General features: G+C 42.7%; 1 protein-coding gene and 2 pseudogenes across 2 annotated transcripts in view; 2 read left to right on the top strand and 1 right to left on the bottom strand.

Annotated features, from left to right (window-relative positions):
• Nucleotides 1–26,860, top strand: part of LOC101519868 (lactase/phlorizin hydrolase) — a 73,616-nt gene that overhangs the window by 4,902 nt on the left and 41,854 nt on the right. Inside the window, exons 2-3 of one of the 2 annotated variants that reach the window (XM_058664441.1) lie at nucleotides 13,290–13,395; nucleotides 14,096–14,152. In XM_058664441.1, the coding sequence (XP_058520424.1) occupies nucleotides 13,290–13,395; nucleotides 14,096–14,152 (163 nt within the window). Of the gene's footprint in view, nucleotides 1–13,289; nucleotides 13,396–14,094; nucleotides 14,153–26,860 lie in introns of both variants that reach the window. The other variant, XM_058664442.1, reaches the window with a different exon arrangement.
• LOC101531822 (1-acyl-sn-glycerol-3-phosphate acyltransferase epsilon-like) lies at nucleotides 8,034–9,480 on the top strand (annotated as a pseudogene).
• Nucleotides 19,811–21,027, bottom strand: LOC101520108 (deoxynucleotidyltransferase terminal-interacting protein 1-like; annotated as a pseudogene).

Raw genomic sequence — 26,860 nt, 5'->3', positions numbered from 1 at the left:
TCCTGAAGGGTATCCTGCATTAGAAATAAGTACCATGAAACCACATGATGCCTCAAAATTCCCTAACACAGCAGGTAGATTCAGTATCCAATTAACAAAATATTTTTTAAAGATTTATTTATTTTTATTGGAAAGGCAGGTTTTACAGAGATGAAGGGAGACAGAGAGAAAGATCCTCCATCCACTGGCTCACTCCCCAGATGGCTGCAATAGCTGGAGCTGAGCCAATCAGGAATCAGGAGTCTCTTTTGGGTCTCCCACGCAGTTGCAAGGTTCCAAAGCATTGGACCATCCTCAATTGCTTTCCCAGGCCACAATAAGGGAGCTGGATTGGAAGTGAGGCAGCTGGAACATGAACTGCTGCCTATATGGGATGCCAGGGCTTGGAGGTGGAGGATTAGCTCGCTGAGCCAATGCACTGGCCCTCTGTCTTAATTCCTTTCTATGAATACTATCTTTTTTTTTCTTATGAATACTATCTTAAATGTAAGTGGATTGGCCCAGCACCGTGGCCTAGCAGCTAAAGTCCTCGCCTTGAACGCACCGGGATCCCATATGGGTGCAGGTTCTAATCCCGGCAGCTCCACTTCCCATCCAGCTCCCTGCTTGTGGCCTGGGAAAGCAGTCGAGGATGGCCCAATGCTTTGGGACCCTGCACCCGCGTGGGAGACCTGGAAGAGGTTCCTGGTTCCTGGCTTCGGATCGGCGCGTACCGGCCCCTTGTGGCTCACTTGGGGAGTGAATCATCAGATGGAAGATCTTCCTCTCTGTCTCTCCTTCCTCTCTGTATATCTGACTTTGTAATAAACTGAATAAATCTTTTTTAAAAAATGTAAGTGGATTAAATTCTTCAGTCACAAGATATAGGTTGGCTGAATGGATCAAAAAACAATAAACAAGACTCTGCTATATCCTATCTATCAAAAACTCGTTTCACAAAGATACACACAAATTGAAAATGAACAGATGGAAAAAGACATAACTTGAAAATGGAAACCAAAAATGAGCAAGAGTATTTACCCTAATATCAGAAAAGCTTTAAATCCAAAACTACAAAAAGGACAAAGGAATTGTATTTTGAAGCATATGCCCCCAGCAAAAGAGCACCCAGATATACATAGCAAATGCTATCAGGCCTAAAGGGAAAAACAGACTGCAAAACAATGATACTATGTGACTTCAGTACTTGACTATCATCAGTGGACAGTTCATCCATACAGAAAATCAACAAAAATATTAAAATTGAAGTATCTATCAAGCAAATGCACCTATCAGCTTTTACTGGGCATTTCACCCAACAGCTGCACACTAAGCATTGTTTTCATTAGTATATGGAACATGTTCAATGATAAATCACATATTAGCCCACAAATCAAGTCTCAGCAATTTTAAAGACTGAAATCATACCATGTATCTTCTCAGACCAGAAAGGGATGACACTAAAGATCAACAAGAATAAAAGGACATTCATAAATATTTAGAAATTAAACAACATGCTACTGAGTATCAATATATCATCAAAGACATTAAAGAGAAAATAAGGGGCCGACACAGTGGCCTAAGTGCTAAAGTCCTTGCCTTGAATGCGCTGCAACCCCATATGGAAGCCAAATCTAATCCCGGCAGCCCTGCTTCCCATCCAGCTCCCTGCTTGTGGTCTGGGAAAGCAGTCGAGGACGGCCCAAAGCCGTGGGACTCTGCACCTCCTTGGGAGACCTGGAAGAGCTCCTGGCTCCTGGCTTCAGATTGGCGCAGCTCCAACTGTTGCAGTCACTTGGAGAGTGAATCATCAGATGGAAAATCTTCCTCTCTGTCTCTTTTCCTTTTTATTAGGAAGTCTCTTCTGACTTCCTAATAAAAATAAATAAATCTAAAAAAAGAAAAGTTTCTTGAATAAATGAAAATTAAAACACAACATATCAAAACTTCTAGGATGGTCCCAGTAGAATGGCTCAATTGGCGAATCCTCCCCCTTTAGGCACTGAGACCTCATATGGGCACCAGTTTGAGTCTTGACTGCTCCACTTCCCATCCAGCTCCTTGCTTGTGGCCTGGGAAAGCAGTTGAGAACGACCAAAAGCCTTGGAACCCTGCAGCCATGTGGGAGACCTGGAGGAAGCTCCTTGGCTGCTAGCTTCAGGTTGGCTCAGCTCTAGCCACTACAGCCATTTGGGGAGTGAACTGGCAGATGGAAGATCTCCTTCTTTCTGTAAATCTGTCCTTGCAATAAAAATGAATAAATCTTTTTTTATAAAAACCTTCTGGGATACAGAAAAAGTAGTATTAAGAGGGAAGTTTATAGCACTGCATGCTTACATTAAAAAAAGAGGAATATCTTAAAAAAATCTTATCATGCACCTCACAGACGTAGAAAAATAAGAACAACCAAATTGAAAAATATGCAGGAGGCAAGAAGTAATAAGGATCAGAACAGAAATAAATGAAGTTGAAAGGAAAAAAATTACCAAAGATCAAGAAAATGAAAACTAAATTTTTAAAGATGAACAAAATAGATAAGCCTCTAGCCATACTAAAACAAACTCAAATAAATTAACAGAATTAGACTTAAAGAGACATTATAAGTGATAACAATGAAATACTAAAGAGCTTAAGAAACTGCTATGAAGAACTATATGCCAATAAACTGGTGGAAAACCTTTCAGAAACTGATAAGTAAAGTATGTTATTAATATCTATAATCTACCAATAATAGATCAATAAGATGCAGGCAATCTAATCAGACCCGTAACAAGCCTTGAGACTGAAATTGTAATGAAAAGTCTTCCATTAAGTAAAAGTCCAGGACCTAATGACTTCACTACTGAATTTTACAAAATATTCAAAAAGGAAGTAACTCCAACATTTTCAAAACTATTCCAAAATTTTGAACAGGATGGAACTCTGCCAAACTCCTTCTATGAGGTGAGCATTACTCTGTTACTAAAAACAAAGACATTACGCAAAGAGAAAACTACAGACCTGTATACTTAATGAGGATAGATGCAGATCCTCAAAAAATGTTTGCAATTTGAATCCAAGATCATATCAAAAAGATCATTCATCATGATCAAGTAGGATTTATCCTAAAAGTGTAAGGGAGGTCAACATTTGTGAATCAATAAATATAAATTACATCAATAAAATAAAAACCATATGTTTATCTCAGTAGATGCTGAGAACACATTTGATAAGATTCAACACCCATTCATGATAAAATTCTCTATAAATTAAGTATAGAAGGAACATATCACAAAATTATAAGGACCTTTATATGATAAATGAACAGCCAATATCATCCTGAATGGAGAAAAACTGAAAGCATTTCTCCTCTGGAACAAGAAAAGTGCATCTACTTTCACTACTTTCAGTAGTACTGGCACCGTAGGTGAGGCTTCCTGGGGGGATCCCCAGCTGGACCACTGCGCACAAAATTGGCCATAGGGAGAATCAGGATTTGTGGTCCAGCCTTGCAATGAATGTTTCGAGACTGGGCTTCCTTAATTGTTGATGCCTGTCAGTGGACAACATACCCAGGTGCATTTGGGGAACATGATGGCAAATTCATTTGGGCCTGCAGAGGATGTCAAGTGCCTTGTAAGAAGATGGAGAGCAGAACAGGTTGGATAACTCTCCTGGCTAAGGTGGACTCTGTCAGCCAATGGACCTCAGAAGGATTTTCTCAGACTTAGAGCAGTGAAACCAACAATGTCTCAGAAGTCTCAAAACTATTCAGACAATAACCTCAGAACACTCTTCTCCATATTGGGGAACCTAATGATAACATCAAGTGCACATCCCCCATTCCCAGGTACTGATGTAGTTTGGCAGCTGGAGGTACCACAATACCTGACTTCAAAGCATACTACAAAGGTATAGAAATTAAAATAGCATGGTACGGGTTCCTTCCTTTCGCTGGGGTCCTGCATGCTGAAATCAGCCTCCAGGGGCCTTGGGACTCACACTTGGAGCCAGTGGAATGGAGCAGACATGGGAACTTCTGCATATGTTTGAGTCCCAGGCAAGTGGGAGGGAGGATAGGGGCGGGTGCTAGGGTCCCAGGCTGGCATGCTGGCATGCTGTGCTGGTAGACTGAGCTTGGGGACTCATTAGTAACATGCTTGGATCCCAGTTGGCAGAGGGATAGGATCTCAGGCCAGCACATGTGCTGGAAGATTGGATCTGGGGTCCCAGGTGGGTAGGCAGGGCTGCATGCCACCCCGACAGAGGCTGAGCTGGGAAACCTTGTGCTTGCAGCTCTGGAGACTGTGGATTGACCAGTAGGCCAGAGCAATCTGGATCTAGGAATGGGCCTGTTGGGGGAACTTGGTGAACTTCCCTGGTGAGCCGTAGCTCCTGCTGGTGAGCACATGGGTTAGGGCTGGGTGTTGGTCAGGCCAGGCAAGAATGTGGGATGGTTTTGGAGGGGAGCGGGGGGATGGGATGCGGAAGAATGAACTGGACAGGGCCAGGTCAAACACTGGCACAGTGGCATGCATGGGAGCCAGGATAGAGTATTGGCCATGTTGGGCGGCTAGGCTATCACACCTACCTGTTTGTATGAAAGCAAAGGATGGGGCAGGCTGGACAGAGCTAGGCTTTAACACCCACCAGTGAGAGTTGGGACTAGAGGTGGGCTGGGCCAAACCAGGCTGCAGCATTTGATGGCAAAGACCAAGATGGGGGTTGGGCTATGGTAGGGTGGGTCAGAGCAACCACTGGCGCATGATATGTGGCTGGGAACAGGCTTGCTTGAGGAGTGAAGGGGATGCCTCAGCTTGACTGCAGTTCCCACTGGTGAATGCAAGAGTCAGAATGTGGTGGTGAACTGAGCAGAACATAACTGCAATGTCCCTCAGCATGGGTGTGGACTGGATCTAGGGTGTGCCAGACTGGACTAGGCTCCAGCACTGGGCTAGGCTTCGGATTGACTCAGCTCCAGCTGTTGCGGCCGCTTGGGGAGTGAACCATCGATGGAAGATCTTCCTCTCTGTCTCTCCTCCTCTCTGTATATTTGCCTTTCCAATAAAAATAATAAATAAATCTTAAAAAAAAAAACCATTGGATTCCATGTGAGTTAGGTTAGGGGGAGAGCTAGGTTGGGCTAAATGACTGTATCCACTGGTGCATGCATAAGCCAGAGTAAGTGCAGGCTGCTCAGGCTTTGCCACAGCATCAGCTGGCAAGTGCTTGGAATGGGGGCAAGCCTGGTCAGGCTAGACCACAGTACCACCTGAAAAATGCAAGATCTGGGGCTTGGAGTGGGCCTAGTAGGGAAACTGGGCACCCCTTTAATGGGCTGCAGCTCCCACCAGTTAGCATGAGATCAGTGCTTGGGGTGGGACTGGCTGGACAGAAGGTAGCCCCTGCCAGCATAAGTTTAAGCGTGATAGTGGTGTTAGTCAGATTGAGCTAGACTGCAACACCCATTGATGTTAGGAAAGCCAGACAGGACAGACAGGACTAGTCTACTGCACACACCAACATATGCAGGCACTGGGGTTGGGAGTGGGCCTGGTGGAGGTTACTGTGGGTTGCTCCAACTAGACTGCAGTTCCTGCTGGTATGTGTGAGGGCTAAGTGTGTGGTGGGCAGAGTTAGACTGGACCTCAGTATCCATTGATTTGTGTATGAGATGGGACTGGAGACAGAACTGACCAGGTGACTGCAGTGTGACTGCAAGTGACCAGTGTGTGTGTAGGCTGATGTGGGTGACAGACTGAGCCAAACCCTTTACTGGCTGGCACACATAAGAGTCAGGTCTGGGGTCACCTCAGAGGAGCTTTCTTTGGGGACCCTACCAACTAGACTACTAAGTTTAAAACTCCAACCATGGAGAAAATTACAGGATCTGTTGTCTGACCATATAGCACATCTGTCAGAACTGGGCCTCCTCAGTTGCTGAAGCCTGTATTGTGGATAGCATGCCCAGATGTACATGGGAGACACAACAGATCATTGAGGCCTGCAGAGGACGTCTAGTACCATGGAGGGTAAAACAAATTGGACAGCTCTTGGCCAAGCTTTGACAGCGAGTATCTAGACAAGTGGAGACTTTAAGGTGGAATATGTCAGCCAATGGACCTTGGGCAGATCTGCTCAGCCTTGGAGCAACAAAATCAGCATCTCAGAACTATCAAAACCACTTAAGTAGTACCCTCGGAACATACCCCACATCTGAGACCCTAGGATGACATTGGATGGCTGTCTCCCATTCCTAGGTGCTGATGCAGGTGGGCTGCTGGGAATGGCCTGCACCCCTTCTTTCTCTCCTTCCCCAAGATACAGGAAGAAAGAAGTCAAAATTGGAAACAATTGTCTCATCCACTTTTCCTCATTCCTTGACCCTTCCTACCTTGATTGATGGTCCATATGGACATACATCCTTCTCAATTGCACAAATATCATCAAAATAAAACAAATTTCTTTTAAAAAGAATTTTATATTACTATAGTTTTAATGATCTGATTACTTTAATCACTTTAAAATTTTAAAATAAAATAAAATTTAAAAATAAAATGTAAAGTGATTACTTTAATCACTTTAAAATATATATGAATGAAATGGTCATTTTCCATTCAGTTATTTTTTTATAGCCATTGCCTATATTCCCACTAAGCTAGGGTATTTTTATTTATTTTTCTTCTTATTTTTTAACTGGTTTTTTGGTATAAATTTTATTTTTGATAATTTTTACATATTTGATTAGGGTGCAAAGGGTCAAGGGCTAGAGGAAAGTGGGGGAGAGCATTGTTTCGACATTTTCTTTTTTCCTTCCTATGTCTGGGGGGAGGGGAGAGATAAGGGAGGAAGCCACACCCAGTCTCCCAACCATACCTGGGTCCCCAATATGAGGCAGGCTCTAAGGGTCCTGCTCAAGTGGTTTTGATAGTTCAACAGTTCTGTATTGCTGCTGATCTTGCCACTCCAGTTGCGATGAAATCTCCAGGCTCCACTGGCTGACATAGTCCACCTTTGAGACTCTGTTTGCCCAGGTATTCACTGCTAACTCTTTGCTGGTGTAGTTGATTGATTTGTTCTGTCCTCCATCCTCTGTTCTGGTACCAGGTGTCCTCTGCAGGCTCCAGTGTACTGCCATATCCTCCATGTGCATCTGGACATGCTGTCCACTGTTCCGTCTAAGTCACTAAAGAGGCCCAACTCTGACTCATGCATTCCACGGTCAGACCATGGGTTCCAAGTACACAGTTCAGTTGGGCAGATTTCCAAAGAAACTTCATCTGAGGTGATACCAGACCTGATTCTTATGTGTATATGCTGATACAGGGTCCAGCACAGTCTGCCACCCAAATCGGACTACAGGCACACTGTTAGTTGCAATTACTGGCTCAGTTCTGTCTCCAGCCCTGTCTTCTATGTAAACTAATGGGTATTGAAGTCCAGCCCCATCCTGCCCACCGCACACTCAGCTCCCATACAAACCAGTAGGATATGCAGCCTAGTTAGGGTTACCTGCAATAACCCCCACCAGGCCCACCCCCTGCCCTGGTTCCCATGTTTGCCAGTATGTAGAGCAGACTGGTACTGTCTATCCCACATTCCATTCAGCTCTTATACATGTCAATGGGCATTGAAGCCTAGTTCAACCTAACCAGCCCCACTATCCAGCCCACACATGTGGGTGCCACTCTCTGTCTAACCATACCTGTCCCAGTCCTGGTTCTCATTAAGCTAGGGTCTTTTTGCTTTATACTTAATAAACTTATTTCATTCAGTATTAAGCCTTTATTATAATGTAAATTTTAAGTATATTATCTCAAAACTAAAATATTAATGAGGGGATTGGGAGGGAGTGTGGGAGAAAGAGGAAGTCGAAAGGTAATATCATATTTTTAGAATTGTATCTACAGCCAGGGTCACGGGTTGTTGAGGTGATGCTAAGGAGCCAGCCCTGGTGGGCTGCGGCAGCGGTGTCCCCTTACCTGACTGCCGGGAGCACGCTGAGGCAGCTCGGGGTGGAGGAGGGGGCCGGCGGAGGGCTCGGGAGAGCAGGCAGAACCGTGGGTCTCCAGGACATGCTGCTGTTGCTGGTGCTCCATTCGTACTTGTTGTTGCTGGACATCATGCTGTTGGGCACGGCGTCCACCTACGTGCTGGCCAGGGAGTTCCTGCGGCTGATGTCTGCCTTCCTACCCTCACGCTTCTACCTGTGGATGGACGACCGGCTCTACTGCGTCTACCAGAGCATGGTGCTCTGCTTCAAAAACTACACCGGGGTACAGATAATCCCATATGGAGATTTATATATATATATATATATATATATATATATCTCAAATCATCGAAGCACAGTTGACTGGATCATTGCTGATATGTTCGCCATCAGGCAGAATGCTCTTGGACATGTGTGTGGTATATGCTGAAAGATGGGCTGAAATGACTTCCATTGTATGGGTCCTACTTGTTTCAGCATGGAGGAACCTATGTAAAGAAAAGTGCCAAATTCAGTGAAGAAGAGATGAGAAGCAAGCTGCAGAGCCATGTGGATGCAGGAACTCCAATGTATCTTGTGATTTTTCGAAAGGGAAGAAGATATAATCCAGAACAAAGTGAAGTCCTTTTAGCTAGTCAAGCTTTGCTGCTCAGCAAGGTCTCCCAGTATTAAAACATGTGCTAACAACAAGAATAAAGCCAACTCATACCACTTTTGATTCCCCAAATAATTACTTAGCGGCACTTTATGATGTTACAGTCGTTTTTAAGAGGAAGACTGATTAGGGCAGGAGAAAGAATCACCCTCCTTGACTGAATTTCTCTGCAAGGAATGTCCAACAATTCATGCACACATAGATCGTATAGACAAAAAAGATGTCCCAGAAGAAGAGGCTTATATGAAAAGGTGGCTCCAGGAACATTTAGAGATCGAAGATAAGTTGATTTTAGAATTTATGATTCACCAGATCTTGAAAGAAGAGAGATTTCCTGGGAAAAGTGTTCAAGTCTCAAGAAGTGTTCAAGTTTCTTGGGCCCAGCACCGTGGCCTAGCAGCTAAAGTCCTCACCTTGAGCGCACCGGGATCCCATATGGGCGCCGGTTCTAATCCCAGCAGCTCCACTTCCCATCCAGCTCCCTGCTTGTGGCCTGGGAAAGCAGTTGAGGATGGCCCAATGCATTGGGACACTGCACCCGCGTGGGAGACCTGGAAGAGGTTCCTGGTTCCCAGCTTTGGATCGGCGCACACTGGCCCGTTGTGGCTCACTTGGGGAGTGAATCATCGGACTGAAGATCTTCCTCTCTGTCTCTCCTCCTCTCTGTATATCTGACTGTGTAATAAAATAAATAAATCTTTTAAAAAAAAGAAGTGTTCAAGTCTCAAGTCTCAAGAAGACTTTACTGTCAGTATTGATCTTGAATGGTCTGACTGTTGGCATGTTTATGAGCGACACTAGAAGGAAGCTGTATGTCAACACATGGATATATGGAAGCCTCCTTGGCTTCCTGTTGGTTGTTATTAAAGCCTAAACAGAATCTGTAATCCAAAGTGAGTGCTGCGTTACCATGGTAAACTTCCCCTTGTGCTCTAGTCCTTGTCCGGTGGATTCCCGGAGTGGTGCTGCGCAGGACTGGCCCAGTGGACTCAGAGGAACCGCAGACCCAGCCAGTGGGCCTTGGTACAAGGTAAACTCTGAACGCTTCCCCAGCTACTGCAGAGGCATTGGAGGTTTGTCTTGTGTCAAGAAATATACACCTTCTTCATGCCTCTGACAGATAGATTTCATGAATAAACTTGGCATTTCCCATTACTTTGAACGGAGCTCGGTTAAATGTACCACCTGAGGACAGGAGCAGTGTTGCAGGAACCACATATAGTTCACAGGCGTAGAATGTTATGTCCATGGAAGATGACGCATTACGTGTGAGCTGCTCTATTCTTATATTACCCTTTGAACTTGGTGGCCTGCTGGTCCTTTTAGATAACATTGCTGCTCACTGCTAGCTGATTTTGTTACAAAATAATACCAGTGTTGCACACTGCGGGGGTCTCTATCCAAATGGGCCAAACTGGAAACCATAATGCTAAGGGAAATGAGCCAATCCCAAAAGGTCAGATACCACATGTTTGCGTTAATTTAAGAGGACATGATGTTATGTAAAACATGTTATTTTATGTATATTATGTTATATGTTGTGTATAAACTAAAACTGAATTGACAATGAGGTGATCACAGAAGATGGTTAAGAAATCGCGATTGTTTTAACATATTGGTTACTCAATACTATAACTAGTAGTTACACAATGAAGTTAATTGTTGCTGAGGGTATGTTGGAGCCTTTAATTGATCAGGTTGATAATCTGATGGTTCTGCCCTCGGACCGGTCAGGGTCTCCCCAGGAAGCTGAGGAACTAGATTGGACTATAAGATGTTGGACTCTATGTTTAGTTTATGCTTGCAAAGAGGGAATCTCAACTGTACTTGATCAGTGGATATGCAACAAGGTGGACTATTCCACATGGGGGGAGGGCGAGGGGAGGGGTGGGGTGATTCCCAGTTCCAACAAAACTGTATCACATAATACAATGTAATCAATGAATAAAAAGAAGTAAAAAATAAATAAAAAATAAAAACAAAAAAAAATAATACCAGTGGCCCAGATGAATCTCACCAATTAAATCATATTAAAATTTTTAAAAAGGGAAATTTTTTTCTGACTTTGCTATACTGCTTATTCAGAACCAAAGAATAAGCTATTTGAAGCAAACAATTGAAGAGTCATGTGGTGTGAATTGGTTTCCATCTTCTGTTGTTATGTTTGTACACACCCATATATGTGTATTCCCAGGGATAGAATTGGCCTAATTATGCATGGAAACGGGGTGAAATTCATGAAGAGCTCTGAATGCCGAATTATAATTTTCTGTTTCTTGTAAAGTGAAGTTTAGTTTGATCACATGTCTTAGTTTAAATACATTTTTAAAAGAGTCCTAAATTTAGAACTTGTTTTCTACAAGAAAATAAGAAGTTTTAGAACTTCTTAGTGTCGTGGATGTATTCTAAATCTAAATTTTAAAAGAACCATTGGAATTGTATGAGTTACAACTAATTTTGACAGGAAACATGACCTGTAGAGCACGTGAATGCCATGTTTCTTAGGCTTGTACTTACGTTCTTCTCACAAAAGATCTATAAAGTATAGTAGTTGAAGTCTGGAAAATGAGAAGCTTTCCTTTAATCTGTGTTAATTTTGACTTGAATTATTTTCTAAAATTGAGAGCTGTATGCCTACCTAGAAATGTTTTTCATAATACCATTTAAGGTTCTTAGTGTCTTATGTCGATTTGCAGATTAGTTGTTACTTAGTTTTTCTTTATTAGAATGCTATCAATGTGCATGCCTTTATGTTTTTTTCAGAAAGGAGTGTGTTTGGATGAAAGTTGGAAAAACGTAAAATTCTCGGGCCCTGCGGCATGGCCTAGCAGCTGAAGTCCTCGCCTTGAATGTGCCAGGATTCCCATATGGGCACAGGTTCTAATCCCGGCAGCTCCACTTCCCATCAGCTCCCTCCTTGTGGCCTGGGAGGGCAGTCGAGGATGATCCAAAGCCTTGGGATCCTGCACGCATGTGGGAGACCTGGAGGAAGTTCCTGGCTCCTGGCTCCGGATTGGCACAGCACAGCCATTGCGTCACTTGGGGAGTGAATCATCGAACGGAGGATCTTCCTCTCTGTCTCTCCTCCTCTCTGTATATCTGACTTTGTACTAAAAATAAATAAATCTTTAAAAAAAGTAAATTAAAGAATTCTCCACTAACAAAAAAATGTATCTACAAACTACATTGAAGCCGTTAATAACTAATAAATTAACAACAAAAGAAACATAACAACATGTTGATGAACTTGGAAAATGGAATTTAAAACTTCAATTCCCAGTTTGCCTCAGATACCTACATGAACATAACATGTTTATAACCCAAGAATAATACCATAAGTTACAACCAAAGACCATGATTGTAAAAACACAACTTAATGAATGGTAAGCATAGGCAAAGACAGGTAATTGAGAGCACAGGCACTAAAGCTACACTATTCAGTATGACCTTGGAAAAATTACCTAATATTTCTGGACTTAAACTTTCTCATATGAAAAATAGGGCTAATATTGTATTGTAACAGGTTAAGCCACTGCCTCCAAAGCCAACATCCCATGTTGGTACCCATTTTAATCCCAACTGCTCTACTTCTGATCCAACTCCCTGCTAACGCACCTGAGAAAGCAGAAAATGGCCCAAGTACTTGGGCCACTACTACTCACATGGGAGACCTAGAGGAAGCTCTTGGTTTCAGCCTAGCCATCACAGCCATTTGAGGAGTGAGCCATTGAATTAAAGATCTCACTTTTTCTCCCTCTCTAACTCTGCCTTTCAAATAAATGCATATTTTAAAAACATAACACTTACCTAGTAAGGTTTTGTGAAGAAAAAAATGAATTAATAATTCTACATATGCATATACTGAGGACCTATATATATATTCAGTTATTAAAGTTATGTAGATGTAGAATGAGGCAAATCAAACTTATTACCAACCTTTTCTCAAAATCATATCTATTACTGTTTCTTTCAGTGGAATTTTAGAGCTCATTTTTAGCAATGAATCATTTCTTATTTACTGAGACAATTTCAAGTGATCTAATGACTGATCAGTGATTTTATTTTAAATTAGGTTACTGATTATGTTATCATCAGGAATATAGCTGATGTGTATTCAAGAATTGAAGACTGGGCCCAGCGGCGTGGCCTAGCAACTAATGTCCTCGCCTTGAACGCGCGGGATCCCATATGGGCACAGGTTCTAATCCCAGAGGCCCCGCTTCCCATCCAGCTCCCTGCTTGTGGCCTGGGAAAGGAGTCGAGGATGGCCCAGAGCCTTGGGATCCTGCGCCCATGTGGGAGAGCTGGAAGAGCTCCTGGCTTCAGATCAGCGCAGTACCAGCCATTGCAGTCACTTGGGGAATGAATCATTGGACGGAAGATCTTCCTCTCTGTCTCTCCTCCTTTCTGTATATCTGACTTTGCAATAAAAATAAATAAGTCTTAAAAAAAAAAGAATTGAAGGCTGCATTGAATAATGTCTATTCCCTGGCTGATAACAAGAGCTATCTTTGTAAGAGAGTTTAAACCCTAGGTACTTACCCTTAGGTACTGGTGTAAAGCATAGTATGTATGTTGAAGCAGAATGAAAATTAATAGATTATATGAAAATAACTTGTAGTTACTTTTTAAATCAGTTTAAATCTTGCTAAGTTTTTTATTTTGTTTATGTGCTTTATTTAGGTTTCCATTTTTACAAATTTCAACCAGAAGCTAAGTACTGGCAAGCACCAGCTTTACTGCAGGTTTAATATCATTCAGATTTACTCCAATCCAAGTACACAAACCATAAGCAAAGTTTTTCTTCATTTAAAAAAAACAATAGTATTTTGCCTATATTTGTTGCAGGAAATGAGTTCTACTTTTAGAACTTTGATACTCAATGGTATATATTAACACTTTATATTATTATATATTACACATTATATAATATATTAATACTTTAAGATCCCAATTTTTGCTTGTCTACTTGAAAAACTCTCATAAGTTTTCCTTAGGATAGTGTAGGAACCAATATCTACACAATCACTGGAATTTTTTCTGCATAATTTAAACCTCTTTAAAAAGAAACCATTGAAAAGCACAATCCTCTATCAATCATGTTTTCTGTAACTGTGAAAGTTTTCTGTTCTATAGCTGCTTTAGCTACTTCAAACTCCAGAACTGCTTTAATGGGTACAGCGGCATCCACACTCAGCAGATTAATTTATAACAGCAACTTGAGGAAAGAGATTGGAGGGGAAAAATGCCAGGAAACAAAGATGATCCAGTAAGATATGAGGCAAAAGTGTCAAAATGAGATGGCTTTCTAGCATGAGATTTCTTTCCTGTGGTTGTGTTTTGTTTTTTTGGTTTTTGTTTTTTTATTAAACAATCACTCTGGTTGTTAGAATGAATCTGATAGTGTTCTGGAACAACAGGAACAAGAGCTTAACTATTCAGTTTTTGAAAATATTATTTATAACTGTTATATTTGCTTCTCACCCAGAAAACACTGATGGCAGATGGCAGAGACAAAACCAGGACAGACGGGAAGACCTTCAACAGTGAGTACCACCTTGTGTTTTCAGACATATGTAAACATTTCAGTGTAGAATAATCCTTTTATTTCACATTTTTTGTAAGATGCTGATGCAATGCAGAAAATATGCAAAGTATCTTCTGACACAGCCCATGCAGAAGACATCTAATTTGTTTAAATTCTGAGATACAGATGATTAAAACAAAATCTGGGAAGATCAAAAATTTTTTTAGATTTATTTATTTTTATTGGAAAATCAGATATACAGAGAGAAGGACAGACACAGAGGAAGTTATTCTATCTGCTGATTCACTCCCTAAGTGACCACAATGGCCAGAATTGAGCCAACACAAAGCCAGGAGCCAGGAGCTTCTTCCAGGTCTTCCATGTGGGTGCAGGATCCCAAGGCTTTGGGCCATCTTTGACTGCTTTCCCATGCCACAAGAAAGGAGCAGGGGGACCATCAGGATTAGAACAAGCACCCACATAGGATTCCCGCATGTGCAAGGCAAGGACTTAGGCTGCTAGGCTATTCCGTGCCAGGCCCAAGGTCACATTTTTTTTGTTTTAGATTTATTTATTTTTATCAGAAAGGCAGATTACAGAGAAGGAGAAACTGAGAAAAAGATCTTCCATCTGCTGGTTTATTCCCCAAATGGCCTCAAAGGCCAGAGCTGGGCCCATCTGAATTCAGGAGCTTCTCCATATCTCCCATTCAGGTAGGCCATCCTCCCCACTGGCTTTGGGCCATCCTCCAAGGGTGCTTCCTAGGGCACAAACAGGGAGCTGGATGGGAAGTGGAGCTGCTGGGACATGAATTGGCACTCATATGGGATGCCAATACTTGCAGGCTGAGGATTAGCCAATTGAGCCATTGTACTACCCCAGGAAGAGTGAATTTCAAACTGCACAGTGTTCTGTGCATTTTCTATAAACATTGCTAGAATAAAGCTGTGATATATATGTATATGTATGTATGTATGTGTGTAATTCTGTATGTATAATGTATTATGATTTAGTAAAATACATCATTATTTATACAAATACTGTCATATATATGAGCATCTCTTGTTACCAGTCAACACAAGATACAAAATGTTTCCATCATCTCAGAAAGTTCCTGGTGCCCCTTTCCAGGCTTAGCCCTCTTCCCCAGTAATGACTATTATTCTGATTCCAAACACAATTTTTATCCCAAATGATTTTTTTAGCTAAAAATTTCTGTTGTTGTTTGTTTAAAATTCTTTGCTAAATGGTGTTGCGCTCATGATGAACCTCTTTCACACTAGCCTGTTTAGATTTATTTGACCTACCTAATTTTTTATTGGCACTTGAATGAGATAAAAGATGAGTGAGAAAGCTTTGCTTCCATTGCTGGTAATGTGGTGGGGATAATAAATTATGCATATGCTTTGTTAAAACTGCGCAACAGGGGCCAGTGCATTCCAGCCACTAATTCTATCACCTTACCAAAGAGGGGTGATGCTTGATATTCCTTTAGCTGAATTACACTTGGATTCATTATACTTGAATAACTTTTTTATATGCCCTAAAAGAAATTTCTAAAAGTTGTTTTCAAATTGCTTTCACTTTTTAAAGGAAAAAAATGTGTAATTTTCTGTATCACAAGCTATCCCTACATTTTATGACTTTCTTCCAGTGGAAATACTACTGTTTACTATACCAACAGTTGCTGAGACTAGCAATTCCCAAGACTCGGCAGCAGTTCTAACTGTAGCAACCTTTAACAGGTGAGGCCTTCCTGGGGCCTGCAGGGCCAGTTAGGGAACATATGCCTCCACTATGAGTTACAAACAGCAACTTCAGACTTCAAAGACAGAAAAACAGAAGAGCAAGGGAGACTGAAAACGGATGGAGAAGTTGGATAATACTTACAGTGCACATGCTCCAGCCGGGTCTGTTCCTGATTATAGAGGCTGAGAAAGGCCTTGACAATGAACAAAGGAACCTGGAGATGCAGGATCTCAGTCTCCTACAGGGTGCTCGCATAAGCCACAAGCATTCTAGTGAAAATTCCAAAGACAAGCAAGAAACCATATCCTATTTGGATGAGCCTCTCCCTTCTCTGATTGCAACTTTATAAGAAAAATGGTATTGGAAGATCCTGAAAAAACACAACTGGAACTTAAACTTCTCATCAACCAAGTATTTACCCAAAGGAAAATTTTAAGCCCAGAAAAAATATCCGCATTTCTGGTGAATTTGTCATCTTCTCCCCTGTCCTGTCATTTACGTCAATGACACTTTCAGAGCAAGGTGAGGTTGTTATGGCAAATAAAGTCCATTTTGCACGTTTGAATGTATATATTTACATTTCCACACACATTTAAAGATACATTTTATTTATATGAAAAACACAGTGATAGGGAGAGACAGCGAAATCTTCCATCTGCTGGTTCACTCTCCAAGTGGCCACGGGGGTCAGAGCTGGTCCAAGTCAAAGCCAGAAGGCCAGAACTCCATCTGGGTCTTTAATATGCATAGTGGGGACCTCAGTACTTAGGCCATCTCCCACTGCTTTCCCAGATACATTGTTAGGATTAAAAGTGGAGCATCCAAGGGTTGAACCTGTGCTGTGATACGGGATGCCAACCCCACCTTCTCCACACATACTTGTCAGGAATGTGTCCCCAGAGGATATATCCAGGTCCTTGACGCTGTCTCAAGAAAAAAGTCTGGGGCTGGACAGGTTTGAATAAAATGAGCAACCAAGTAGTTTATTGTAAATGGAGGCACACACTCCAGAGTAGACAAGCAGGTAGACTTGAGCTGGAACATTTGCCCAGAGGGTGTGAGGGTTTTTAATATCATTATTTTCACTTTAATCATGGGGCAAGAATATTCATGGGATAGAGAAGAGGTTTGGGGATAGATGAGGCTTTGCTGGAACAGATGTACCATCTATTTTCTTTCCAAGTGAGGTCCTTTCAGATGTGTCATGGCAATTCTGTTTTCATGTGGCAGCTGAAACCACAATGCTAATATTTTTATGAACCTAGAATTAATTAGGGTCTCTATATGGATGGCAGTATGGTGATTTTCCAGCCCTGTAGATTCTGAGTTGTTATGATAAAGAAAGTCCTGGAGACTTCCCAGGACATCTTGCTCCACTCCTATCTGCCTGTCTGCCTACACTAACATGTATGAGATCTTTATGAAGACAATTAGGTAAATGGTTCAGATAAGGAAATAGATGCAATGTTCCAGAATGGGAAAGTTTGAATATTTTAGGTTGTCAACTGGTCTGTAAATACTAGTCAAATCCCAACAGATGTCTATCCATAGTGAAAGTATTACATAAATGTTGGCATAGCTAAACTGTGGGATAGATATAAGACCAAAGTAGAACTAGATGTTCTGAGATGGAAATACATCCAGGTCACATGAAAAGAAAATACACAAATATAACCAAGACAATTCAGGGGAAAAACAAGATAGGAAAGGCCTTGTCCTATCAGAAAACCAAAAGTACTTACAGCACTATAGCAATTAAGATTGTATGGTACTGGTACAGGAATAGATAAATTAATCAAAGTCCAGAAACATCTACATATATATTTTCCATTACTGATAAGGTAGCATTCCAAATAGTGGGGGAAGAGTGGTGAATTCAACAGCATGTTAAAAATTGACCTGCCACACAACATGCACAGAAGTCGCAGTGGTGAAGTGCTAAGACTGAAAACGAAAACATAGAAATACTTAAATAGGTTTGACATGGAGCTTTAAACCAGGTCTTGTATCTTGAAAGACATCAACCAACTCAAAAAGATGGAGAAAATTTTCTGTATCAAGTTTTAATATGTTATATCCAAACTCTGTTGAATGTTTTTGTATTAGTAGTAAGCTAAAATAAAAATTAAGAAATTATATAAACACAGACCTTAGAAGGAAAACAAATGGCCATTTAACAAAATTTAATGAAAACAGCTTTACTTCTAGGTTATCAGTGTAGGGTAAGTTTAAAAAAAAAAGTCAGGAAAAAAATTTTAAAGATTTATTTATTTTGGGTCCGGCACAATAGCCTAGTGACTAATGTCCTCACCTTGCAAGCACCAGAATCCCATACGAGCACCAATTCATGCCCTGGCTGCTCCACTCCCCATCTAGCTCCCTGCTAATGGCCTAGGAAAGCAGTAGAGGATGGCCCAAAGCTTTGGGACCCTGTACCCGTATGGGAAACCCAGAAGAAACTCCTGGCTCCTGACTTTGGATTGGCTCAGCTCTGGCTGTTGTGACCTCTTGGGGAGTAGACCAGCAGATGGAGGATCATTTTGTCTCTCCTCTCTGTGGATATGCCTTTCCAACAAAAATAAGTAAATCTTTATTTTAAAGCACAAGATCCCAAGGTCTTGAACCATCCTCCTCTGTCCTCCCAGGCCGCAAGCAGGGAGCTGAATGGTAGTGGAGCAGCTGAGACATGAACTGGTGCCCACATGAGATCCCAACCCCTGAAGGAGAAGGATCAGCCCATTGAATCATTGTGCCAGCCCCCAACCTTCACCACAACAGGAAATTTGTAACTTAACCAGGCTGAGAGATTGAGACATGCTTCTCACTGTAGGTAAGATCTGAGCCTACTTTGGAAATTTTTTTGCCTTGCAAAAACTATTTACATTAAAATTTTTAAAACTTTTTAAAATTAAAAAAATTTTAATTGAATTTTTCAAGTTCTATTTTTTTTTAAGATTTATTTATTTTTATTGGAAAGGCAGATATATAGAGAGGAGGAGAGACAGAGAGAAATAGCTTCCATCCAATGATTCACTCCCCAAGTGACTGCGCTGATCCAAAGCCAGGAGCCAGGAAATTCCTCCAGGTCTCCCACATGGGCGCAGGATCCCAAGGCTTTGGTCCATCTTTGACTGCTTTCCCAGGCCAAAAGCAGGGAGCTGGATGGGAAGTGGGGCTGCCAAGATTAGAACCTGTGCCCATATGGGATCCCGGCATGTTCAAGGTGCGGACTTTAGCCACTAGGCCACGGTGCCAGGCCCAAAAAAAATTTATATTTTTGATAAAAATGTAAATGGGCATGCCATGTTAAGTTTGCAATTTTCAAGAATCTTTTAAACAGTGGATAAGTGGACAAAGAAAGATATACATAAGAACATTCATTTGCAGCATTGTTTGCCATACATTAGAACTCAAAACTTACAAGGAACTGTTGTTTAATATGGGCAATCCTTGTGGAAGGCTGTGTAATTATATGCCATGATATATGCAAAGCTCCAAGAGCTATTGAGTAGGAAAAAGAAAGTTGAGGGATGTATATATAAGGTGATCCTGTATGAGTTAATTTATGTTATAGAAATTAAATATTATAAGCTTGCATCTGTATGTCAGTAATGATTATTCCTGAATTACATTGTTTAAATGTGCTAGGAAAATGACCCATTTAATTTCCTGTCATTAATTACTCATTTTCTTGTGTGTGTGTTTGTTGTATTTTGTTGACTTATACTAATAGCTTTCCAATGTAGAGCCACATTCCAGTCTAGGGGTGCTCTGCAGTGAATTACTATGAACTATCCTGCACTTGATGCTGCTGAGATGCATCAGTTGATGGCCTGTCATATAGGGAAGAGGGCCTTGGAGCTGGGCTGCCTAGAGTAGCCAGGACACTAGGCCTTGATTCTGCACGGGACCTTTGATATCATGATGCTCATTTCTGTCTGTATGGTTCCATGTACATTCACATCTTCTCAACCACCCAGGATAGAACTAACGATTTTAGCTCCTCCAACTTTAGGTCCAGGCATTTTTCTGTAATCATCACTGACAAGCAGGGTCTCAGATGTCCACTTCAAAGAGAAGGTAGGCCATCTTCCCTCCTGTTGTCCGTATGTGATGCTGCTTAGCCAACCAGTGCTTATCTGAGGGTCAGCTGTATACTTAAAGAGATACAGGTGCTTGATGTAGATAGGTTTGCCCTCTGGTTTCCCTGATCCCCAGGATCTTGTTAGTTTGAGATCCCAATTCAAAAGTGATAGCTTCATTCAGCTTGGCTGGGTCCCATTTGAAGCCTTTCCAGAGAATAGCATCACAGGATTTTGGCTTCCACACCATGTCATCAGCTGCCTAGTCACTGGACAGGATGTGTCTAGGTGGCTGTTCTTTCCTCTTTGGGAGAATGAGACTTCCTCCATGGGCACATTCCTTCTCTGCCTGCTAGCCCTGCTTTATTTCTGCAAGTTTATGGGTCAATCTGGGTATTACCTTTCTCCATCTGAAAACAATGCTTTATCCTGCTCTCAGCAGCAACAACAGGGCTCCTGGATCAGCTGTTCCACATGCACCTCTTCCCCAGTGTTGTCTCCCAAGTCAGTGCTGCCTTCTGCAAGAACTTCATGTATGTGTTGAAGGCCATCTGGATCTCCTCACTGATACTGGGCTGCCAAATAGCCTAGAGGAGATCCATGGAGATGAAAGGTCTGGGACAGTCATCATCTGTGAGTGGCAGCGCCTTCCTTGCAGTCAGGGTTCATAAGAACCAGCTGGCTCGCTGCAATCACTCCCCTGGCTCCAGGCAGCCCCGCTCTGCCCCTCTAGGCTCCCACAGCTCTGGGTGTTGCCCCTGGCAACCACAACTTCAGCCCAACACTCACTCTCTCTCTCTCTCTCTCTCTCTCTCTCTCAGAAAGATTTATTTTAAAGGCAGAATGACAGAGAAAAAGGGAAAAACATAAGGCGTCTCATTGCCTGCTGGTACATTTCCCAGATGCCTCCATTCTGGTTCCTCACCTTTGGGAGTGGTACTTACTTACTTGAACCACCATCCACTGCTTTCCTGGACCCATCATCAGGAATCTGGATTGACAAGGCAAGAGCTGAGATACAACTGACAGCGATGTGGTGCAGACATCCCAAGTAATGGTTCATCCTATGGTACTACAACACCTGCCCCAATTATCTTTTCTGTGAGTGAGGTTGTAGGCACAGAGAGGTAGCTTTTACTAGGTGATGTTTAAACTCCGACATTCTGATTCCGAAGTAATCATTAAGCCACACAGAGAAAGAAAACTGGAAGGAAGACCATCGTTGCAGGTGCTTATCTTACAGAGGCAAGGGCAGTGGGCAAAGAAGAATTTGCAAATTTTTGAAAAATGTTTCTGTAGTGTTGGAATATTTTAGAAAATGTGTTATGGACCATTTTTTGAAGGAGAAAAGCAGTTTAACAAGAAATTCATTATCTATTATGCCAACAAATTTTAATGTCATATATAAGGCTTGTGTGTAAAGTTTGAACTTTCTGTGTTATCTTTTATAGCCCTTTAATAGTTCTATATGTTACTTTGGTGAACCAAGTACTGATTTCTTTATCCTAGATGACCCAGTTAAATATTAGTATTTTACAACACTAGCTGCAGCTATAAAGTCAGGGGTCCTTCCACAAGCCTTCTGACAGCTCCTTGGAAATGGAGATGTTTTGGAGTGCGGTCTTTACCGTGCTCCTCAGTTTGTCCTGCCAGGGGTCAGACTGGGGATCTGACAGCAGTTTCATCTCAGCTGCTGGTCCTCTAACCACTGACCTGCTGCCCAGCCTGAACTGTCCACCGGGAAAGCAGAGTTCTGGGTCTGCAGCAGGGCACGAGGACATTGTTGTCTGTTGCCAGCCACTGCCCGCTTCCCTGCCAGAGTATTTCAGCAGTCTTGGTGCCAGTGAGGTCAGCCATTATAAGGTGTTTCTGTCATGGGCTCAGCTGCTGCCAGCAGGGAGCTCCAGGGAGCCTGATGAGAAGGTGGTGCGGTGCTACCGGCAGCTCCTGGAGACCCTCAGGGCAGCGCAGCTTGAGCCCATGGTCATCCTGCACCAGGGGACCCTCCCTGCCAGCCTGGGGCCGAGAAGGGATGGCTTTGCTGACCTGTTTGCTGAGTATGCGGCCTTTGCCTTCCGTGCCTTTGGGGACATGGTGGGGATCTGGTTCACCTTCAGTGACTTGGAGGCCGTGGTGAGGGAGCTTCCTCACGAGGAATCCAGAGCTGCACGCCTCCAGCTTGTCACCGAGGCCCACCGAAAAGCCTATGAGATTTACCACCAGAAATACGCTCTGCAGGGTGAGTGCATTTTTTTCTGACGGCTGATTAACCCTCAGCTTTCATTACCCATTTTCCCTCATCTTCCTTAAGGTGGGACTGGTATTTCTTCCCATTCATGTTTCTTCAAACTTATATGTTACTGAAGAAATAATATTGTTTTGACCTTGTAGTGGAAATAGGACATTTGACTATGTTGTCTGACGCTCAACATTTTCTTTGAGAAATAAGTGTTGAGGTGAATTTTAGGTGCAATGGTTAACATTTTTAAAAAATTTACAGGCATTATCATCTTTTAATAAAAAGATTTAAGGATTTTATTTGAAAAAATAGAGTTGCAGAGAGAGGGAGAAAGGTCTATCTTCCATCCACTGGCTCATTTCCCAGATGACCTCAACAACCAGAACAGGGCCAGGCTGAAGCCAGGAGCTTGATTATCATCTCCTTTGTTAATTAAAGGGCCTGAGCATTTGGGCAATTCTTCACTACTTTCCCAAGCACATTGGCAAAGAGCTTGATCAAACACAGAGCAGCCAGGATTCAAACCAATGGTCATACTGGCTGCAGGCATCTCAAGTGGAAGCTTAACTCACCACATCACATCACAACCCCAGCAAATTTCTTTCTAAAGATTTATTCATTTTTATTTATTTGTAAGTCAGAGTTACAGAGTGGAGAGACAAAGAATTTTCCATCCTCTTGCTTACTCCCGATTTGGCCCCAGTGGCTGGTTCTGGATCAAATTGAAACCAACAGCTGAGAGCTGCATCCTGGCCCCCCACATGGGTGCAGGGTCCCAGGGACTTGGGTTCTTGCATTACTTTCCCAGACATAAGCAGAGAGGCAGGTTGGAAGTGAAGCAGCTGGAACTTGAACCAGCACCCATATAGGACACAGGCATTACTGGTGGAGGCTTAACCTACTACTTACATGAAATTCTATCATGCGATACAATATGAATAAACCATAAGAATGTTTTCCCTAGGTAAAATGAGCCAGTCTCTCTCTCTCTCTCTCTCTCTCTCTCTCTCTCTCTCTCTCTCTCTCTCTCACACACACACACACACACACACACACACACAAGTACTGTATGATTCCACTTACATGCTTATAGAGAGAGTAGTCAACTTCATGGTGATAGGGGCTGGCATTGTTGCATAATGGGTTAAGTTAACACCTGCAAAACTGGCATCTCCATATGGTATTGATCTAGTCCCAGCCACTCCACTTCCAATCCAGCTCCCTGCTAATACAACTGGGATAGCAGCAGAAGATGATCTGTGTCTTAGGCCCCTGACTTTAGCTACTGGCTTTAGCCTGGTCCAGCCCCAGCAGTTGCCACTTTTTGGAAAGTAAACCAGCAGATTAAGATCTTTTTCTGTCCCTTCTTCTCTCTCTCTCTCTTCTCTGTAACTGCCTTTCAAATGAGTAATGTAAATCTTTAAAAAAAAAAAAAGGTGGGGGTTGCTAGTTCTGCTTTGAGAGACATTGCTGTGATGCCTCATGTTAAGCCACTGTCCATGGTGCCAGCATCCCATATGAACCTTGGTTCAAGTCCCACTGCTTAACTTCTGACCCAGGTCCCTGCAAGTGAGCCTGGGAAAGCAGCAGAAGATGGCACAAGTCCTTGGACCTTTGCCACTGACGTGGGAAACTGGGAATAAGTTCCTGGCTTCAGCTTGGCCCAACCTAGGTTTTTGTGGTCATTTGAGGACTATACCAGAGGATGGAAGATATCTCTCTCTCTTTATCTGTCGCTCTGTAGTGCTACCATTCAAGTAAAAGTAAATCTTCCCAAAAAAGTATTGGGGGAGAGAAAGATGCAGAGTGGTTCAATGTGTGTAGAATTCCCATTTTGTAATATGAGTAAGTTGAAAATAGATTGTACGTAGTGTGAATATAAACACTCCTGAAAAATGTTTGGGATGGTAAAGTTTATGTTATGTGCATTTTATTTCCATTAAAAGAAAATGGGGTAGGCAGAATATGGGAAGATAGAGTATAAGGGTAGATGGATGTATGTTAAATGGAGTTGCAGGGAAGACTGGTCTTGAGCTACCATTTGAACAGATTGGAGTGATTGGAGCAAGCAAGCCAGATTTGGAGAAGGGATTCCAGGCATGGGAAGAATGCAAACCCCTTGAGGTGGGAAGTGTCTGCTGAGTCCAAGCGTAAAGATGAAGAGCAAACATCCCCACGACTTTCTGACATTATTGAATAGGCTGCTTTTGTTTTCCATTGTATGCCTAAGCCACATTTTATTAGTACATTCTCTTGTTTATAGACATCTGAATTGGCTTCAGGTTCTGCTTTTATGAACATAGCTGCTGTTGGTATTTCTGTACATGTTTGTTTCTGTCAGTTTGTAAGAATTTCTCTTGTGTAGTTTTGAGAGATAATATAGACTATTTCCTCCAATGGTTTACCAACTGAGAAATAAGCCAGTGCAGATATGGGGTGTTAACATTACAGGCTGCAGCTTAACCCACCATGCTTTGACATCAGCTGCTCTTTAATAGTACCTGTCACTGTTGCTTGAAGTGATGTTTTCTTTATTTAAAATACCCAAATGTTTTTGGACAATTTCCAAATATATTAATTTCTCTCCCGTACTCCCCCGGGTCCTATGAATCTGTAAGTGCTTATATAATGTGCAACTTGTCTGTACCCAGTCTTGGAAGACTCATCTTCTTTTTTTTTTAAGATTTATTTATTTTTATTGGGAAGACAGATACACAGAGAAGAGGAGAGACAGAGAGAAAGATCTTCCATCCAATGGTTCACTCCCCAAGTGGCCGCAATGGCTGGAGCTGTACCAAACCAAAGCCAGGAGCCAGGATCCAGGAGCCTCTTCTGGGTCTCCCACGTGGGTGCAGGGTCCCAAAGCCTTGGGTCAACCTCCACTGCTTTCCTGGGCCACACACAGGGAACTGGATGGTAAGTGGGGCCGCCAGAACCAGAACCGGTGCCCATATGGGATCCTGGCGCATTCAAGGCAAGGACTTCAACTGCTATGCTATCATGCCGGACCCAAGACTCATTTTCTTAATGCTATGAATTTTTCTGTGTGTGATTGAGGGAAAATCATTCAGAGGTGAAAGATAATCTGAAAAGTTAAAAACTATACTCAGTTTAAAAGTGTTTTTCCTTTTAACCAAACTTTTAAAAATTAATGGACTTTATGTTTTAAAACAGTTTTACAGAAAAATTGAGTAAACAGTATAATATTCCCATAAGACACTTTCTACCCACAGTGTTTCCTATATATTAGCATCTTACATTAGTTTAATACATTTGCTACAGTTACTGAACCAATATTCCTTAGCTTATCTTTAATATGCTTTTGCCATCCCTGTACCCTGTACAGACTACACTTTATATTTGGTTTGCATGTTTGATTAGGATCTCTGTGTTAAGATAGTTTGTGTATTTACTTATTTAATAAGGGAGGAGAGAGTGAGAGGGTGAGAAGAAAGAGACACAGAATAAGAAAATGGTTCATTCCCAAAATGCTGCATTGGCTGGGACTCAGTTGGTCCGAAGCCAGGAACTGGGAATGCAATCTAGATCTGCTTATTTGAGCAGCTATTTGAGCCATCACTTCTGCCTCCCAGAGTAAGCATTAGCAGGAATTTGGCATGACATCAGAAGCAGAGCCAGGAGTTGAGCACAGGCCCTTTGAAATGAGAAAATGGCACCTTATCATGCATATTAATGGCTAGGCCAAGCACCTGTCCCAGACATTCATTATTTGTGATTACAGAAGTAAGTACCTTTTTCATCCCATCATATCAAAAGTTTATATCATTTCCTTGATTTGTAACTTTTGATTAATTAATTGGCTAAGGTAGTTGTTACCCAGTTTCTCCACTGAAAAGTTAATGTTTAGTCTCCACACTATACCCTTAAGAAAGAACTCACTGTGCAAAGATCACACTTAAAAAGTAGGAAGTTGTGCTCCCATAATAAACATATTCAGAAATTTTTTTATGGGTACAGGTATTTGACTGAACGGTTAGAAACCTTATGGGGAGGGCTGCGGGAGGGGACGTCTAGCTCGGATCCCGAACCCAGTCCGCCATGTGCCCATGGCTCATGGCGGGCTGGGCCCGGACATGCCTGGGTGCGGCCTGCTTCCTTCTGGGGTGAGTACGCCGAGGGGGGAGGCCTCCGTGACTGGGCATGTCCGGGACCCACCCAACACCCTCATTGGGTGGTGGGTGAACGGGATTGGGGAGGGGCGCAACCTCGGGCCTGCAGGATTTAACTTCCGGCTGCCAGAGGCGAGCCGAGGGCTGCGGGAGGGGACGTCTAGCTCGGATCCCGAACCCAGTCCGCCATGTGCCCATGGCTCATGGCGGGCTGGGCCCGGACATGCCTGGGTGCGGCCTGCTTCCTTCTGGGGTGAGTACGCCGAGGGGGGAGGCCTCCGTGACTGGGCATGTCCGGGACCCACCCAACACCCTCATTGGGTGGTGGGTGAACGGGATTGGGGAGGGGCGCAACCTCGGGCCTGCAGGATTTAACTTCCGGCTGCCAGAGGCGAGCCGAGGGCTGCGGGAGGGGACGTCTAGCTCGGATCCCGAACCCAGTCCGCCATGTGCCCATGGCTCATGGCGGGCTGGGCCAGGGCGGCCAGTGCGCCATTTGGCGCCAGGCTGTGCCTACTGGCCGCCCG

Source organism: Ochotona princeps, chromosome 5, assembly GCF_030435755.1.
Source record: "Ochotona princeps isolate mOchPri1 chromosome 5, mOchPri1.hap1, whole genome shotgun sequence".
NCBI lineage: Eukaryota > Metazoa > Chordata > Mammalia > Lagomorpha > Ochotonidae > Ochotona > Ochotona princeps.
Note: the sequence above shows the minus strand (reverse complement) of the source record. Positions and strands in the feature narration are given on the sequence as shown.